At 35.3% G+C, this 19319-nt stretch overlaps 1 protein-coding gene across 2 annotated transcripts in view; it reads right to left on the minus strand.

The window, feature by feature from the left end:
- PCCA (propionyl-CoA carboxylase subunit alpha) overlaps positions 1-19319 on the minus strand; it is a 364494-nt gene that overhangs the window by 238325 nt on the left and 106850 nt on the right. For both annotated transcript variants that reach the window (XM_045567353.1, XM_045567354.1), the window contains exon 8: positions 11220-11256. In XM_045567353.1, coding sequence (XP_045423309.1) covers positions 11220-11256 — 37 coding nt within the window. The remainder of the gene's footprint in view (positions 1-11219; positions 11257-19319) is intronic.

A 19319-nucleotide genomic window follows, 5' to 3' on the forward strand; every position in this document is an offset into this window, starting at 1 on the left:
TAAAAGAAAGGTTCAAAATAAAAAGAAAACAAAAGATATTTCAAGGAGTAGCTCAGTCCTCTAGATGGATAGATGCAGAAAAAGCATTTGACAAAAATCAGTACTCATTGAGTTCAGCAGACTAGTAATAAAGGGAAACTTCCTGCACTTGATTAAAAATATCTATTAAAAACCTACAGCTAACATCATACTTAACGGTGAAAAACTGGATGTTTTCCCCTAAGATGAGGAATGAGGCAAGGATGTCCCCTCTTACCACTAGTAAACATCCTATTATAGGTCCTCACTTTTGCAGTACGTCAAGAAAAAGAAACAGAGAGTAAACAGACTGGGAAAGAAGAATAAAACTATCTTCATTAGCAGGTAACATGATTGTATATGAAAAAAATTCAAAAGAATCGGCAACAACAAAACTCCTAGAACTAATTAGCAATTGTAGCAAGGTTTCAGGATACAAGTTAATATGTAAACATTGGTTTCATTCCTATATGCCAGCAATGAACAATCGCAATTTGAAATTAAAACATAATACCATTTACATTAGTACCCAAAAAATGAAGTAGTCATAAATCTAAAAAAATATGTACAGTATCTCTATCAGGAAAACTATAAAACTCTGATGAAAGAAATCAATAAAAATCTAAATGGAGACATAATGCATGTTCATAGACAGGAAGATTCAGTATTGTTAAGATATAAATTCTCCCCAACTTCATCTATAGATTCAACACAATCTAAATCAAAATCCCAGCAAATTATTTTTGTGGCTATCAACAAACAAATTCAAACGTTTATATGGAAATACAAAAGACCCAGAATAGCCAACACAGTATTAAAGGAAAAGAATAAATTCAAAACACTGACATTAGCCAACTTCTAAACTTACTATAAAGCTACAGTAATCAATACAACATAGTATTGTATAAAAAAGACAAATTAATCGATACAAAAGAATAGAGAGCCCAGAAATAGACCTACACAAATACAGTCAACTGAACTTTGACAAAGAAGTAAATGCAATTCAGTGAAGACAGTCTTACCAACAAATGGTACTGGAACAATTGGATATTCATGTGCAAAAAAAAAAAAAGAAGAAGAACCTAGACACAGTCCTTATACTTTTCACAAAAATTAACTCAAAATGGATCTTAGACCTAAATACACAATGCAAAACTACATAAAATTTCTAGAAGAAAAATAGGAGAAAACCTAGGGGACCTTGGTTTAATGATAAGTTTTTAAATGTAATACCAAAAGCACAATTCATTAAAAATATGTGATAAATTTAACTTTATTAAAATTAAAAATTTCTGCTCTACAAAAGACACTCTTAAGAGAATGAAGATACAAATCATAGACCGGGAGAAAATATTGACGAAACACATACCTGATAAAAAAACACTTATATCTAAAATATACAAAGCTCTTAAAACTCAACAATAAGAAAATAAGCCAACTAAAAAATGGGCAAAAGATTTGAACAGACACCTCAATAAAGATACACAAATAGCAAGTAAGAGTATGAAAAGATGCTCAATATCATATGTCATCAGGGAATTGTAAATTAAAACAAGATACTGCTACATATCTCTAAAATCCAAAATACTGACAACATTAAATCTTGGTGAGGATGAAGGACTATCTCCAAGTTGAAATTTCTACAGCAAACACCAAAAAAAACACAGAAATAGAGTATAAAATTTCCATCACAGTACACGGGGATGGGGGGAAAATGGAATAAGAACAAGAGACATTTTTAAAAATCATCATCATCATCAAAAAGAAGCCCAGAAATGAAAGAACACAGAATCCAAATGATAGAACAAACAAAATATAGTAGTAAATACAATAAATGTAAATGGACTAAACTCTCCAGTTAAAAGTCAGGTATCACCAACCTGAACAGAAAAAAAATAAAGTCCAGTCCATGGACTTACAAGAGATACACTTAAAACAACAGTTCACTGGCAGATGGAAAAGATGGACAAGGATACAAGGATAAGACCAAAATGAGTTTGTTTGGGCATATTAATATCATATAAAATCAAACTTGAAAGCAAAATAAAAAATTATTCACAACCTTTTGGTAAAAGGAAAATTAGCCAAGGAGACACATGTTACACTATAATACACCTATTAACTTATCTTAACAGAGGCAAAACCTGGCAAGCAAGAAAAAATTGGGAAATCTACTTTTTCAAAAATGTACCCACCAAATATCCAAAAATGTCACTGGGAGAGTTGAATATCCTAATAGGTAGGCTTGACCTCTTGAGTCATTTATAAAACATAGCATACAATAATTTGAGAATATATATTCTTTTCAGGCATACATGGAATATATATTTAGAATGACTTATTCCTTAGCCATAAAGCAATTTTCATCAAATCTGAAAGATTCTAAATGAAAAAGACAATATTCACTGACCACAAAGCAATTAAGTTAGAAATCAATAATAAAACAAAAAGCTGGTTTTTCTAAGTTATTTTAAAATACATCACTAAAAAAATATAAGTCAAAAATCATAATGGAAATCTGAAAATATTTAGAAATGAATAATCATAAAAAATATATATCAAAATTATAATATGCAGTTCTCTGCCCAGATCCCCAGAGTTCAGGACATTCCCTTAATTTCTGAAAACATTCGCAACCAATAGCTGACTTGTCCTCAGCTTTCTGCTGAAGGTCTTGCCCCTTCCTACGAGCAGCCCATACCCAGTGTTTAGTTGATACAGGTATAAAGAGGCTCAAGGACAACTATGAAAAACCAATATTCAGAGCTCTCTGAATTATTAGTGAAGGCCTTTGTTGAGACAGAATCTCAGTTCAACTTCTCCCTCTTCCAGAATCCTTCATCCCTCCACAAGTGCTGGTCCCAAGAGTATTTCCCCCAATGACCTTCCAATTCCTCCAGGGAATTCCAAGCTGTGATAAGAGGAGTACATTTGGAAGGCTACTGCAGTGATACAGCCAAGAGATGACACTAACTTCAACATAGAGAGTAGTAGTAGAAACGGAGAGAAGTGGATAAATTCAAGAAATATTTAAGAGATGTTAAGGATCTACAAATTGCAAAACCACACAATAAATGATAACTTCATGATGAAGAAATTCTCATTGCTGATTATCAAAATTAAGATTTCTTTATGTCCTGCCTCTGTGATATTATAGATGGTGGAAGCTCCATCAGCCTAGGTCACTGAATAAGGATAGCATAGAACAAAATTCCTTCCCAACCAACAACCCGACCAATACGAAGCAAACATGCTAAATGAAGAAAAAGTAAATCTTTGTTTTCTAAAGTCATAGTGGGGGTTAGGGGAGAATAAAACTGTGATATACTTGAGCTCTGATGAACTAATGACAACTGCACAGACACAAATAAAATCAGCACATTACTAGAGTCCTTCAAGGAACCTAACTCAGAATTTGCTGGGAAGTTTGGCTGCCATGCACCACATGGCTACTTTGAAAAATTCTGACTGTAGATACAAACAAGGAGATGGTTTAAATTTAAGCAAATTAGGGAAATAAATTGTATTATCAATGTATTACTCATTCTGTCTTTATCTAACCAGAATTTTCTACTGATTTTATTGCTATCTTTAAATTACAAAATAGTTATATTTAGCTTAGTTTTATCATTACCAATTTATTTTTGGTGTGCCATTTGGGTTAGCACACTTCAGACTGAGGTGAAACACACTGGCATCAATACTATTTGGCATCTATAATCATCCAATAACTAGTAAACACACGTGTTACAGTCCAACTATGAATGATCTACATTTCTACTACTACTGCAGACATATATAGATATACAGATATATATATGGCCTTTCCTCAGTTGGTCATACCCATATATAAATACATAAATAACAATATAAATATATTTAGTTTAAATAAGAATGAGCCAATATTGTACACATAAAGATATAATCATGATGTGTTATAAGCTAAAAAAATAAAATAAAATAACAGTATTTGGCAGAGAAAGGCAAAACGGATCTTATCTGCCTATTTCCTTCTACTTAGGCAAATAAAAAATACTAGATCCCTAACACTGCTCCAGGAATCAGTGTATAGATTAGAGCAGAAGGCTTCACAGACGGGAAGCTTCCAAACAAAAACCAGTGTTTTTTCACATTACAATGTGTTTCCACCTTATTGCTTGAAGGTTGTGCACAGTCTTTTGCAACTAACAGAAAAAGGAAAAAGAAAAGATACATAAGAATGAATAACAATAAAACAAAAGATGAATGACTGAGAGAATATGGAAAGAGAACTTGTGAAATTATGCTTAAACCCAAATGTGGCCTGTAATCCTAGCACTCTGGGAGGCCGAGGCGGGTGATCACTTGAGCTCAGGAGTTCGAGACCAGCCTGAGCAAGAGCGAGACCCCATCTCTACTAAAAATAGAAAGAAATTATATGGACAGCTAAAAATATATATAGAAAAAAATTAGCCAGGCATGGTGGTGCATGCCTGTAGTCCCGGCTACTAGGGGGGCTGAGGCAGAGGGATCGCCTGAGCCCAGGAGTTTGAGGTTGCTGTGAGCTAGGCTGACGCCACGGCACTCTAGCCCGGGCAACAGAGTGAGACTCTGTCTCAAAAAAAAAAAAAAAAACCCAAATGTGTATGTTGGAATAATAAAAGAAAATACAGGCACCCAACTGATGGTGGAAAAGAAAAAAAGAAAAGGCCACAGAACACACATTCCCATCTCCCAAGGAATATCATTCTAACCCCCAGTGACCACATTACTTCAATAATAGGAAAACAGCAAAATAAACATCTCAGTCTTTAATGGATTTCACAAAGGATATTTTAACACCACTTTCCTCAACATAACTTTTCCTTAGGACTTTTTTATTAAATCTCCTTAAATATTAAACATATTTCCTACTGAAAACCAAATTGGCAAATAAATTAACAGGATATAAGACGGTTTCAAAGGTTTCTTCAATATAACCTTAACCACAGAGTCATATGTGACATGGGAAAATTTTTCTAAGCAACATGAAATAAAGAGAGGAAATAAAAGATGTCAGGCCTACCCAAGCATTTTTATCCCTCTTAAGTATGAACAATTTGTTTTTCTATATAAACAACACAATCAACTTTTTTTATGTGATACTATGCCAAAACCAAGATAGGAAGAATAGGCAAAGGAAAATAGCCAGGCGGAGAAGAACGAACCACCACAGATCCTATACACTAATCAAAGACAGAGAAAGAGATAATCAGAAGACTAATAAAAAGAAGAAATGAGAGAGCCTCATTTCAAAGAACATGCATGCCATGGTCATAGGTTAGTGTAAAGGTAATAATAAGGTACAGTAAAAGATTCTCATACATTTGAATTTTAGATTCCCAAAAACTTCCCTTAGTCCAGCCTGGTGAACACAAGGACAGTCTACAAGAACTGATATTAGTATTGTCACCCCAGCTCTCTTTTGGTTAATATTTTCATGGGATACCTCTTTCCATCTTTTCACTTTCAACCCATTTGTCTCTGAATCTAAAGTGACTTTTTTATAGACAGCACATAATTGGGTCATATTCTTTTGATCCATTCTGCCCTCTGCCACAATAAGATATCACTTCACACACACTAGGAAAGCAAAAAAAATTTTTTTTTCAAAGAAAGAAAATAACAAGTGTTGTCAAGGACGTGAAGAAATAAAAACCCTCATACATTCCTAACTAGAAATGTAAAATGGGATAGCAGTGATGAACCAATTTGGCAATTCCTCAAAAAGTTAAACATAGAATTACTATATAACTCAGCAATTCCACTCCTAGGTATATATCCCCAAAATTGAAAATGGGTACCCAAATACATGGACACATGTTCGAAGCAGCATTATTTACAATAGCCAAGAAATGGAAACAACTCAAATGTCCAACAGGTGAATGAACAAAATGTGGTATATATATATACAATGGAATACTATTCAACCATAAAAAGGAATAAAATACTGGTACATGATAGAACATTTATGAACCTTAAAAATGTTAGCCTAAGTGAAAGAAAATCAGACATAAAAGTTAATATATTGTATGATTTCATTTATATGAAATATCACCAGAATAGGTAAATCTATAGAGAAAGAAAGTATATTAATTGTTGTCAGGGGCTAGGTGGAGGGAGAATAAGAAGTAAATACTACTGGGTACAGATTTCCTTTGGGAGTAATAAAGATGTTCTAGAATTAGACAGTGATTATGGTTAAACAACCTTATGAATACATCAAAAATCACTGAATTGTATACTTTAAAAAGCTGAATTTTATAGTATTTAAATTTTATCTCAATTTTTAAAAATCTAATCTTTAGTACAAAAATTTAGAACAGGCTACTTCCAGGGCTGGGTGTTCATGAGAATTGACTTGGAAGAAGCATGCGGGAACTCTCTGGGGTGATAGTATATTCAACATCTTGGTGAGATTTGGAGTTACACAGATGTATACATATGTCAAAATCAACAAATACAGACTTAAGAGTTGCTCACATTGTATGCAAATTTTGTAACAAAATAACAAACTGTATACACATACTGAATTCAGTTAACAACCTCTGTATTGCAGTATTTACTGGGACATGTACTGGTATGTGCATTTTACTTTGGAATGCAACAAAAATAAGATGGATTAACATATGGATAGGTAAGTGATAAAGCAAATCCAGCAAAAGATTAGTGGTGGAATCCTGGTGTTAGGTATACAGGTATACACTGTAAAATTCTTTCAAAATGCTGTATGATTAAAATTTTTCAAACTAAAATACTGAGGGAAAAGTTAATGATAAAGAAAAATATCTGCAAGTCATGACTACAACACAGAAATTTAGAATATGGTTACAAGACAAAATGACTGGGTGGCAATATTAGAGCATCTTCTCCTGAAGACATGATATTTAAGCTAAGCTATGAAAGACCACAAGGCGTCATCTATGTGAAGATATCATTAAGGGTCTCCCAGGTCACCCCTGTTCCCCCGGCACCCCCCAATAATCTAATCCTAAGGCCCAGAAATTTAGTGTGTTCATGTACACCAATGTGACTGCAGAATAGTAGGCAAGGAAGGGAGTAGTGTAAAATGAGATTGGAGAGAAAGGCAGGTGCCTTCACATGGAGTTGGTAGTTGGGTAAAGAATTGCGATTTGCCGGCCGAGGTGGCTCACGCCTGTAATCCTAGCACTCTGGGAGGCCGAGGCGGGCGGATTGTTTGAGCTCAGGAGTTCGAGACCAGCCTGAGCAAGAGCGAGACCCCGTCTCTACTAAAAATAGAAAGAAATTATATGGACGGCTAAAAATATATATAGAAAAAATTAGCCAGGCATGGTGGCACATGCCTGTAGTCCCAGCTACTCGAGAGGCTGAGGCAGGAGGATCGCTTGAGCCCAGGAGTTTGAGGTTGCTGTGAGCTTGACGCCATGGCACTCTAGCCTGGGCAACTGGGCGAGACTCTGTCTCAAAAAAAAAAAAAAAAAAAATTGCGATTTTATCTAAGCACAATGGAAAGTCATTAGAGGGTTTAAAGCAGGGATGGGGTGGGATGATGTGTGTCCTTGTTCTTTAAAGTTTTAAAATAAAGCACTGTCGGCTAACATGAAGAATAGCTTTGAAGTGTTTAAGAACAGAAGTAAAGACACTATTGTCATAGTCCCTGCAAAAGCCAATGGTAGTTTGCAGCAGGAGAGTGCTAGTAGATAGTAAGTAGTGAATATGTAATACATTTTGAATGAAAACTGACAGTGCCTACTGATAAATTTCAATAGGATGAGGAGGAAAGGAGACATCCAGGATAGATTCTGGGCTTTGGCCTGACTGAACCGGGCAACATTTACTGAGATGTAGAAATTGTGGGAGAAGCAGGTTTGTAGTATGGTGGACTTGAGAATTTAAAAAAATGTTCTTATTTAAATTGGGCATGATTTGTGACTGTGAGAAAGACAAAGCAAAGGAAAAGAATCAGGAAGTTGTTAAAGAACAGGTTTTAGATTTACAATTTCTTTTCAAGAATCAATTTTCACTTGATTGTATTAAAAAAGACCAAACTTAAAGGAAATCAGGCTCACTGATTACTGTTGTCTACCATCAAGGTTAAAGATACACTGAGGATCAATAGCCCTGCACCTCTAAACTTAGATAGACAAAAGGAAAACATCAGGAGCAAGAATGAGGGAGACAAAGTAGTCCAAAAAACAAATACATAGAAGTAACATATTAAGTCTTAACTGTCTCTCATCTCATCAATGATAAGAGATGTCTGCTTCTTTAATTCCATGTATAACATGCTAAAGTACCCTACAGTATTTTACACAAAGTAGTGGCTCAAATTTTAGCCCTTATCCTCTAATCCCATTAGTTTAGCCAAAGTATAATGAAAAATCCATGGTCTTTGGAGCCAAGTAAACCTAGATTTAAACCAGGGCCCACCACTCAGTAGCTCAGTGAACTTGAGCAAATTACTATTTCTAATCCTTAGTTTCCTTAAATGTAAATGAAAATAATTAAACCCAATAATTAGCATTAGAAATAGCATTTTGAAAGTACCTGGGACATGGAAAAAATGTTCCATAAAGCAGGAGCTACTATTATGTAAAAGGCACATAATTCATCAATGTTCAATACAGTTAGTGTCCTACTTCAGCATAGTATAGATTCCTGTTTCCAGAAGAAAAGACATCAGATGGGAATCATATAAAACAGGATCAATTTCATTTTCACCATGTAACACAGAAAGAAGGAAAAGAGAAAACTCTATGAATCAGTATGACACGTGTAATCAGCAACTTACAAATGGATAAGTTCAAAGGTTTGATTATAATTCAGTTGTTTAGAAGTAGGAACATATTTTCCCATGAAATTAATATTCAGTTCGCCTCTTAGATAAACTCACAAAGGCCCATCGAAATCATTTAATCACATTAAATTGTGGTATATCTCAATAAAATTAGTAGGAAAAAAATGCCGAATTACCAAACAAGACAGAAAACCAAGAGGCTTTAATAATATGTAACTTATTTTAGAAGCTAGCACTTGTAGCAAAAGGGTTTTTGGGAGGTTTCTGTGGTGTTTCAGAAGGGGTTTTCGGAGAAATTCTAAACGCTTTATAAAAGCTGATGACCCTGGTTCTTTATTATGTTTTATTTTACCACAAATTTTATGGCTTCCCTTTCTTTGAGTATAAGCAAAACACTAGCACTCTTATAATTAATAGCCATGATTGCTATCATTTATTTCACAAATGCGAGAGAGTAATTGGGGAAGAATTGGAAGAAATATAGGAAAGAGGAAGAAATCATAAAGGATGTGCCCAAGTATAAAGAAAAGAGACTTAGACTGAATTAAGTAACCTTGGTAGAAAAAACCTGAAAAGGTGATAAAGCACAGCACTGAACTATTGAGGCAGGAAAGCAAAGGGATGAGAACTTGTCAGAGAGAGCCCATCACAATAAACTGGTTACCGTAAAGGTCATAGGTTATAACAAAGGTGGAAGAAACCTACCAAAGCATTCTGCAGGCTGCCGCTTATACAAAGGAAATGCTCACGAGTTGAAGATTCACAATTCAAACTGTGGCAGAGCAGTGTAATTGTAGATTTTCTTCTAATCCATTTTTATTTCCCTAAATTTCTCCAAATAGTGTCCTTTTTATGTAGATACTATTATAATAGTACTATTATGTCCGAGGAGATAGATGATAATAATATCTAAACTAGAAAGAGTACTTTTTAAAAGTATACGGGAGAATAAATCTAAACTGTTTTAGAAAAGTCTTCTCAAAAACCAGTAGATATGTTACGTCCCTCTTAAGCAATGAGGAATGCCAGTGGTTTCAAAGCACAGATAGAAACTTTTGATTTTTCTCAATAAAAAAACCACAGAATCAGTTCCATGTGGGCCAATGTATTTAGCAATCTAGCAAATCTTCCTGTGCAGTACTAAAATGCTCTTTGAAATAATGTTGACAATTCTGAAGAAATAATTAATGAAGAGATGTCATAATCAGATAAAATAAGATTTTCTATGGCCCGATTTTGAACCCAGGACCTATAATCAATACGAGAGACTTCTACAAAACAAATAAAATGTATTTAATAACGAGTAAGACCCAAATAATTTAGTCAGACCCAACTAGAAACAGGGATTTATTACAAGCCAAACCACTTTTCAGATCACTAAAGAACTGCTAAGCTAGCCTATCCCATTTGTAATGAATATACTTAATACAAATAAATGATCACTTTCAGACTAATAAGATATTTCTACATACCACAACTACAAACTAAACTTTGCCAAATCAAATGCTCTCCAAATGTAGAAAACAACTCTAAATATTCAATCTTAATGAGAACACAGGACTGTAGAAATGTTAGTGTAAGGTGCTGAAAAGCTTGGATGGAGGAATATATGAGTACTAAGAAAATGCTAGGAATCCCTGACTATCAAGCATTGCCTAATTTCTTTCACCTATCTACAAATTTCTCTCAAACGTATACAACTGCTGATTTGATTAATAAAATTTTAAAGTTATTTAACAACATTGCTAACCATGAAAATAGCATGCCCTTACACATTTTCTCAATTACTACATGCCAAAAATACAATAGCTCTCATGAGCACCAGGAATATTTTTAAAATTAAAAAACTGGGAGGCACTGCCCCAACACATTTATAGCTAAAACAGTCATTAAAATGTCCTTCAGTTTACCTTTTACGCTAATATAGAATAGTCAGTTCTAATTTCCCATGTTCTATTTTCTTTTTCCTGCCTAGCAAGATTATTAAGTTGATCCTAAGTTTCCTAAGTTACCTTAGGAAAAGGTAGAACCATTCAAATATGATATCTTCATTTTAATGACATATATCCTTAACTTTAACAAACCACATTCAACTACATACATATAAATTTGCATTACACCCAATCTTAAGCATTCTTAAGACAATTCCTTCTTTTAATTAGCCAGTGATTTCATCTTACAAAACAGCTACATATAGTTAAAGGCCAAATCACTCTTTAAAATCTCCTTTAATAATAGAATATGGTAATTCAACTGATAAATTATTCCAGAGCAACAAACAGTAATCAAAAACCTAAAACTATTAAAATATTATTTGCTCTATGGGAATTACTTATTATATGTTTACTCAACCGTATCTGCTGAAAGACATAGAAACCCTACCAAAGTTAATTTAAGGACTTACCAATTTCCCTTGCAATTCTGACAGCTTCATCTGCATCCTGTAAAAGCAGGAAATGAGACTCAACATTAATCCCATGAGGCATTGCACAATGTCTTTAGGGCAGTCATATATTGCACTACTGTCTCCTCTGATTCATTTAATGTTCAATTTTACAACCTTCTAACCCTTTTCATTCAGAGAAATGTAAAATTAATACCATAAGTGGAATGTAAATTCTACCTCATCATTATTATATTAAGAAACTCAAAGCAGTTTGAAATGAGCTGGCAGGAAGCAGTATCAGAATTGCCAATGATTTGGTGCAGTTGCTGGAATTTAATGGCAGAATTTAGATGTTTACATTCAATACTGAATCATAAATCAGATCATTAAAGCTTGTCCGCAGCCAGCTTGTTTCTGATATTTAGGTGTCATGTTTTCCTAGATTCTGTCAGCAGGGGGAGTTGATTCTCTATTGTTTGGGAGGAGCTCAATGGATTTTCTAGAAATAAAAAAGTAAATTTCCAGTATCTACAGGAATTACTGATAGTTAAAAAAAAATCCCTTTGGTAATCTCCATTACCTTTTCTGTTTTATTTTTTATTTCATGCTTTCGTCCAGGTACATATTCTACCTTTACAATTGTATCTTGTTATATAAATTAAAACCTTAATTTCAATTTCCCTCAACTAGTAGAGGGGAAATAAAGCCAAGGAGAGAAAAAGCTTTCCTAAACACTATGAAATAAGAGTTTATCAACATAAGGATTAGTTACTGCTAAATATCAACCAACCCCACATGTGCCTCTTAGAAGCTAAAAAGACAAAAACTTCCCTTGAATTTAAGTCATTTCATTGATCATTAACTTTCACCTAACACACTCAACATAGGACACTCCTGATACATTTCCCAGAATAACAATAAAAAGAATGTTGAAATCAAGCCTCCTTCTAAATTTAATTATTTTTTATAATTCAGTGACACAAATTAATCTACCACAAGGACTGACAATATTGTTTTAAAACCAAAGCTGGTAAGTATACCTGAATTATTAGAAAACAACTAAAAATATTGAAGTGAAGCCCAGTGTTTAAGCTTTTCAGCTAATACATTTAAAATGTAGAGAACTATGTCAGAATTCTCCCCTAAAAGTGGAGGGGGAGGGGCAGGGGGATGTTTATAACTGGTTCATTTATGTCTAATAAAAAAAAAATCTTCCTTAAAAGTCTTCAGTACCTAATAACATCCCCTGAATAAGGAGGTTGGCAGGGGAAGTTGTCAGAAAAATTTAATTTCCTTTCATTAGCCAGTCTGCTCCACAAATAGGTGCTTGTTAAGTTCAAAGCAGTCCTGAAAGCGACATCAGTTTTAAGTCTTTTTTTTTTCCCTCCAAGCAGTCACATCTGCTAATGAGATTTTCCAAATAACAATTGTTTTCAAGTCAGAGATAAATCTATACCTCCCACCCTAGCCCTCCAAAATCAAGGTTTACTGCTTTATTACACCTTGCTGTTTTCACTGACCCTACATTCTCCAAATTTTAGCTTAAAGGGATAAAAATCCATGAAAAGGGTCATTTAAGAATGTTAGTGGTTTCCACACATTGAGTTGGAAGGTTCTTTGTTCCAGTCAGTGACAGTTATTGGAGAATACTTCCCCTTAATAGCCTCTCTGTCAGGAAGTGTTAAACCTGCCAAATGCGAACAATTAGTGCCTCTTGAACAAAATACAGGAAGAGTGATGGCTGATGAAGACTGGATTATAATAAGCCTAGAAGGAAACTTTTAACATTTCTTTCAAATGCGATGAGAGAAAGTAAACTGCTATCTAAAAAGTTATCTTGAGAGAATAGGCAAGTTTTAAGGGATAATTCATAGAATTCATTAGTCATATTTTATCACATATATATACATGCTAGAGATCTGTTGTGTGTACATATGTAGATATAGATGTATATATACACATAGCAAAACTTCTCAACATTCTGTAACTATTACAAAACCAACACTTCTATGAACAGCCACAAAACAATCTTACCTTTCAACTAATCAGTATGCTTAAGTTTTCTTACTATGAAAATCAAATTCTACTAAATGAACTTGCAAGTAAAATCAAATTGCCTTAAAAATTAACTTTTCACTTGTCACTCATTCATCCCAAAATACTTTATTGGGCACCTATTATGTGCTAGACATTAAAAACCCTATTATCAGTTTCAATAATAAACTACTTAATACACTCAACTCCAATATGGTCTTTCAGCGCATTTAATTTTATTATTGGGCTGTATAAAATTACTTTTGAAAAGATAAAAAGCCCCATAGAGCTCCAAATTCAATGGCATTGAGTGACATATCACACTGTAAAAATTCCCTATAATGTCATAGGTACAAAAGTTTTTCAGAAAACTCTGAAGTGACTAGAAAAATACCAACAATCACTAAGAAAAATGAGCAAAAAGATTAAGTTCACATAAAAACAATTCCAAAAGGATAATACATTCACCCTTAGTCATAATTACAGAAATACAATCTGAAACAATGAGATCCCACTTTTCATCTAGAAAATTAAATTTTGATAATGGCTAGGAGTGGTGACTTAAAGGTAAACAAGCACTTCTCACATTAGTAGTGTTATAGAAAATGGTACAATCTTTTTTTAAAAGAAATTGTCAATATTTATAAAGAGTTTGAGGACATTTTATCTTTTGACCTGGCAATTTTCCTCTTGGCAAGTTGTCCAAGAGATATACTCACATGCATGCACACAGAGAAACATACAAAGAAATTTATTATTTTCCATTTGTTGGTGGTTTAATAAGAAAAAAAATCTGAAAAACAATTTAATAGGCCTTCAATAAGGGACTAGTACCACATATGGTACATTCAAAAATTCAATATTACATAGTCTTTAAAAAGAATGTGGTTGATCCATATGTTCTTACTGATCATCCATTTATACATTAATTCAGCAAGTATTTACCCAGCAATATGAAATACAGTTTCTACCCTCATATAGCTTATTTCAGCCAAACAAGAGAAACAGAAAATAAACAAACATCAATTGAAAATTAAAATAAATGTTATATGGAAACAAAGAGCACTAAGGCAGGGAATGAAAGGGAGAACCTGTTTTAGACAGATTACTCAGAAAGGGCCTTTGGAGTAAAATTTTCAGCCTTAAGGATACAAACAACTAGCCACCACGGAAAGATTAGGAAAAAGGAATTGTAGACAGAGGAACAACATTTACAAAACCCCTAGATTAGGAAAATACTTAATACGAAAGAAAGTTTATGAGGCTAAAGTTGAAACACAGTAAGGATGTGGCAGAAAAGCCCAAGAGTAAGCATGGAGCATGGCCCTGTTCTGGCCTAGCCTTACGGGATATGGTACAGGTAGAGCACCCCAAATGCCTTGGTTCTATTGGCTATGAGGGGGGTGAGCAAGGGGGGGGATGGAAATCAATCAGGTTTTAAAAGGATAACTCTTACACTTTAAAGATATGCAAAATATACATTGGGGGGGTTGTAGTACATATAGTACGACCTTATCTACGTTAAGACAGAAATATACATCTGAATGCACATGAGCTTACACATGGACAGCTCTAAAAAACTCTACTTACTGCTCAAAAGTAGGATTGAAGAGCTGGTGGCTCATACCTGTAATTCCAGCTACTAGGGAGGTTGAGGTGGGAGGATCCTTTGAGCCCAATAGTTCAAGACCAGCCTGGGCAAAATAGTGAGATGCCCCCCACAACTCAAAAAAAAAAAAAAGTTGGATTGAAAACTGGGGGAAAAAGAGGAACTGTTTGTTACGACTGTGTACCCTTACATACACACTCAACTTTTTTACCATAAGAATCATAATTCTATACTTTTTGTTTCCATAGTTTAAAAATTAAATCAGTCATGCTTGAAGGTGTCTAATTAATGATTTCCAGAGCATTTAATATTATCAAAATAAACTAGTACTCCCCAAAATCCACATAAGCTTTTCGTGATTCCCTATTACCTCACAACCAAGTTCGAACTCACTAACTTGGTTTCAATACTCGATCCTACCTGCCTGGGCCACCAGTCTCGCCCCACTTCCTGTCCACCTCACACTTTGCCCTCCACTCCAAGTCCCAGGCACTCTCCCCAGCCTGGCTCAGCCAGGAACTCCCCTGTTTCACCTCCCTTCCCCAAACCAGCTCTTATCACAACAGGACATGTATCAGGCCCTGACAACACAGGAGGGCACAAGAAAGGTACATCCTAGCCATCAGGTAATTTACAGGCTAGTGGAAAAGAAAAACCTTAAATATCACTACACAGCAGCTAAGAAATGACTATTGTGATGCATGTTATGTAGAAGTCGTGAGAAGGACACAGGACGACAGGGGATCTCTGATTCAAAAACAGATTCCTGGAAACCTTCTCAGGCATGGTGACTGAAAAGAGACCTAACAAATAAAAGCAGCTACAGAGCCAAGCAGGGCCTCCCAGGCCACATGGAAGAGACTGAACTTCAACAAGGAAACAAAGGGCCTCGCTCTAGCTGCATTCTGAAGAATTTTGGCACATCATTTACTTATTTATCATGTGTATCGTCCGTCCACCTTCTGTATCTCCCTACCCCATTAAAATGTAAGTTCCATAAGGGCAGGAATCTCTGTCTAATTGGTTCAGTGACAGATTTCAAATGCCTACAACAATCCCTGGCACAGTGTTATTTAATCAACAGTTGTTGAAGGAACGAACAAACAAATCAACAAACGAATGAGTATCTTGAGAGGCAGTTGGGAAGTAATAGTCAAGTTGAGAGAAAAATTATCATTTCCTCTCAGTCAGGGGTGGCATGCTTCCAGTTTCACCTAAATGACACTTTCTTTAGGAAGCCTGCCCAGTCCTCCCACACCAGGCTAGGTGCCCCTGCTGTGTGAGCACACACACAGTGTCCAGCAATCATGACAGCCCTGGTCACACCTCACCTCCATGAGGGCAGTGACCAGCTCTGTCCTGCTCCCCACTGAACCCCAGAGCTTAGCAAATCGACACGATCAACACATTATTTGTTCAGTAAACAAACAACTATACATCAACTTTCATAAAAATAACTCTTTTAGGATAAGACACAAACTCAAATACCAATGGTACTACTAATCCACAGAGCAGCAATTTTATAAGTGAGTAAAGTTCCATCCAAAGGCAGTGAGTGGGGTCAAAGTAGAGACTCAAGAACCAGGCAGGCTTCAGTTTTGTTTCAGCTTAAAACGAAGTACACTCAATGAAATATTGTTGACACTGGCAAAAGCAAGTCCAATATTTACCTTGCCTCTGATTTCTAAATCAAGTACTTTTTTCCATCACATTGCGCCACTTCAAAAGTTTGAAATTTAGGTTTCATAAAGCCTATTCTTATTTAAGAAAACATAGTGCTACTCTATTTATAATTTTTAAGTAAAGTATTTCATTAAGCAAAAAAAAAAAAAAATCAAACTTTATAGGGCAGTGCATTTTCAATTTGAAAGGCCACAAGTTTAAGTTATATTAAAAAGCAACAGAGGCAGGTGCGGGACTGACACCTATAATCCTAGCACTCTGGGAGGCAGAAAGGGGAGGATCACTTAAGATCAGAAGTTCGAGATTGCAGTGAGCTATGATGACACCACTGCACTCTAGCCAGGGCAACAGAGCAAGACTATCTCCAAAAAAATAAAAAGAAAAAGAAAAGAAAACAGGTTCATTTCAACTTACAGATATTAAAATGTAATGAAAATATAACATAAATATTAAACTTTACCAAGGATACTTTGTTCTTTATTTATATAAAACAAATCTCTTTTAAACAAAACATCATTACCAGCCAGGTGTGATGGCTCACCCCTGCAATCCTAGCACTCTGGGAGGCCGAGGCAGGAGGATCACTTGAGGGCAGGAGTTCAAGACCAGCCTGAGCTAGAGCGAGTCCCTTGTCTCTATTAAAAATAGAAAAAATTAGCTGTGCGTGGTGGTGCACACCTGTAGTCCCAGCTACTAGGGAGGCTGAGGCAGGAGGATCGCTTGAGCCCAGGAGTTTGAGGTTGCTGTGAGCTAAGCTGATGCCACGGCACTCTAGTCTGGGTGACAGAGTGAGACTCTGTCTCAAAAAAAAAAAAAAAAAAACATCATTACCTCTTCACAAATCCAACATGGCAATATCTGAAGAAAAAGCAGAGCTGATTCTGCTTAACCTTCTTTCTTTAGAACATTCTTAAGATAGTTCTCACATTTACCAATTATATGATATATAATAATTGAAAATACTAAAGGGCTTAAAACAGTAGATTCTGTTAAAGTACTTTTCAACATAATATTTTAAAATTAAAAGAAAATTTCTAACAGGTGTGATAAATCACCCCAAAATGGAAGAAAAAGTCAAATACAACAATTTTCTGCAGAAGGAATAAGCCAAATTTGATGCTACCCATTACCTTATACAATTTTCATTTGAAGTGTTTAGAATATTTTTACTTTCATATCAAAAGTAATAAAACTGGCCGGGCACGGTGGCTCACACCTGTAATCCTAGCACTCTGGGAGGCTGAGGCAGGCGGATCGTTTGAGCTCAGGAGTTCGAGACCAGCCTGAGCAAGAGTGAGACCCCGACTCTACTAAAAATAGAAAGAAATTAGCTGGACAACTAAAAATATATAGAGAAAAAATTAGCCGGGCATAGTGGCGCATGCCTGTGGTCCCAGCTACTCGGGAGGCTGAGGCAGTAGGATTGCTTAAGCCCAGGAGTTTGAGGTTGCTGTGAGCTAGGCTGATGCCATGGCACTCACTCTAGCCGGGCAACAGAGGGAGACTCTGTCTCAAAAAAAAAAAAAAAAAGTAATAAAATTGAGAAAATAAAAGTACAGAAACAAGTGTTATTTTTGTCAGCAAAAGTGCTCAGATAACAAATATGATAGGAGGGGGTGAATGATGCTACCAAAACCAACTACGTAGATCACAAAAATGTAAAAAGAGTTAACTCAGATGCCTTATTTGTTAATACTCTAGAGCATCCACCTTTGAGGCAACTGAGCCCAGCAGTTAAGAGTGCAGGCACTAGAGCCAGAAAGGCATGGGTGCCAATACCAGCTCTGTGATTGTGATCTAGTTCCTAGGGTGCCTCTCTGGTATTCAGTGTCCTCGTCTGTAAAATGGACAATAACAACAGTATCTACCTCATAGGATTATTGAGAAGATGAAGTAAATTAAGGCTGAAACACACTAGAACAGTACCTAGCCCATAGTGGGCGCTCAATTAAAGTTAGTAATCTGTGATAAAATGAGCCATCCACCACCCCAAGCCACCAAGTTTGTTCCCTCCCTGCCTGGCCTTAGGTGTTATAACCTGTGTCATTCATTACTCACCCTCTGAAACTATATAACATAGAACTAATATTGGCACTATAATACTGCAAAAAGCATGCACTTTTCATAACACACCGGATCAGATGGATCTGTTGAACCCATTACTGCTGATGAACAGAGGAAAAGAGCAGGGAAGGGCAGGAAAAAATACATGAAAGGCAAATTCATATCATTCTCCCCAGATACTAAACACCCAATGTATTTTTATGGCAACGTTAGCATCAAATACTGACTCTACCATCCATGATTCAGACTACACTTCTTTCTCACTTTCTACAGCCTATTTACCAACCCTTAATTTTCTACTGTCTGGATGAGAATTCTTCTACTCATTCATACAGACGCTAAGGAGTTCACTTTCCTCAGCTAGTTTTAAAATGGAATCAGCAACTTAAAAAAAAAAAAATCATTGCTTCAAGACTTTAAAACACTATGTGTAAGAGCTATCTCTACAACAAAAAAGTAAATCCTCAACTATCTTGCATTCATATATAAAGTAAAGCAAAACTTTTCAACAATCCTGGGCTCAGGAATGGCCTCCAGCTGATTGTATTTTCCAGTTCACTCAAAGTCAAGAAGACGACTGTTTTAATATGCTTTCAAATCTTTCTAAAATTTAGTATACTTTTCTATAATTGTTAATACAATATAGTAAATATAATTGAGTCTTTTTTCAAAAATATAAAGCCTTTGATCTATCATTAGGAAAATCAATTATTCTTGGTTTAGCAGAG

The sequence above is a fragment of the Lemur catta genome, chromosome 13 (genome assembly GCF_020740605.2).
Source record: "Lemur catta isolate mLemCat1 chromosome 13, mLemCat1.pri, whole genome shotgun sequence".
Lineage (NCBI taxonomy): Eukaryota > Metazoa > Chordata > Mammalia > Primates > Lemuridae > Lemur > Lemur catta.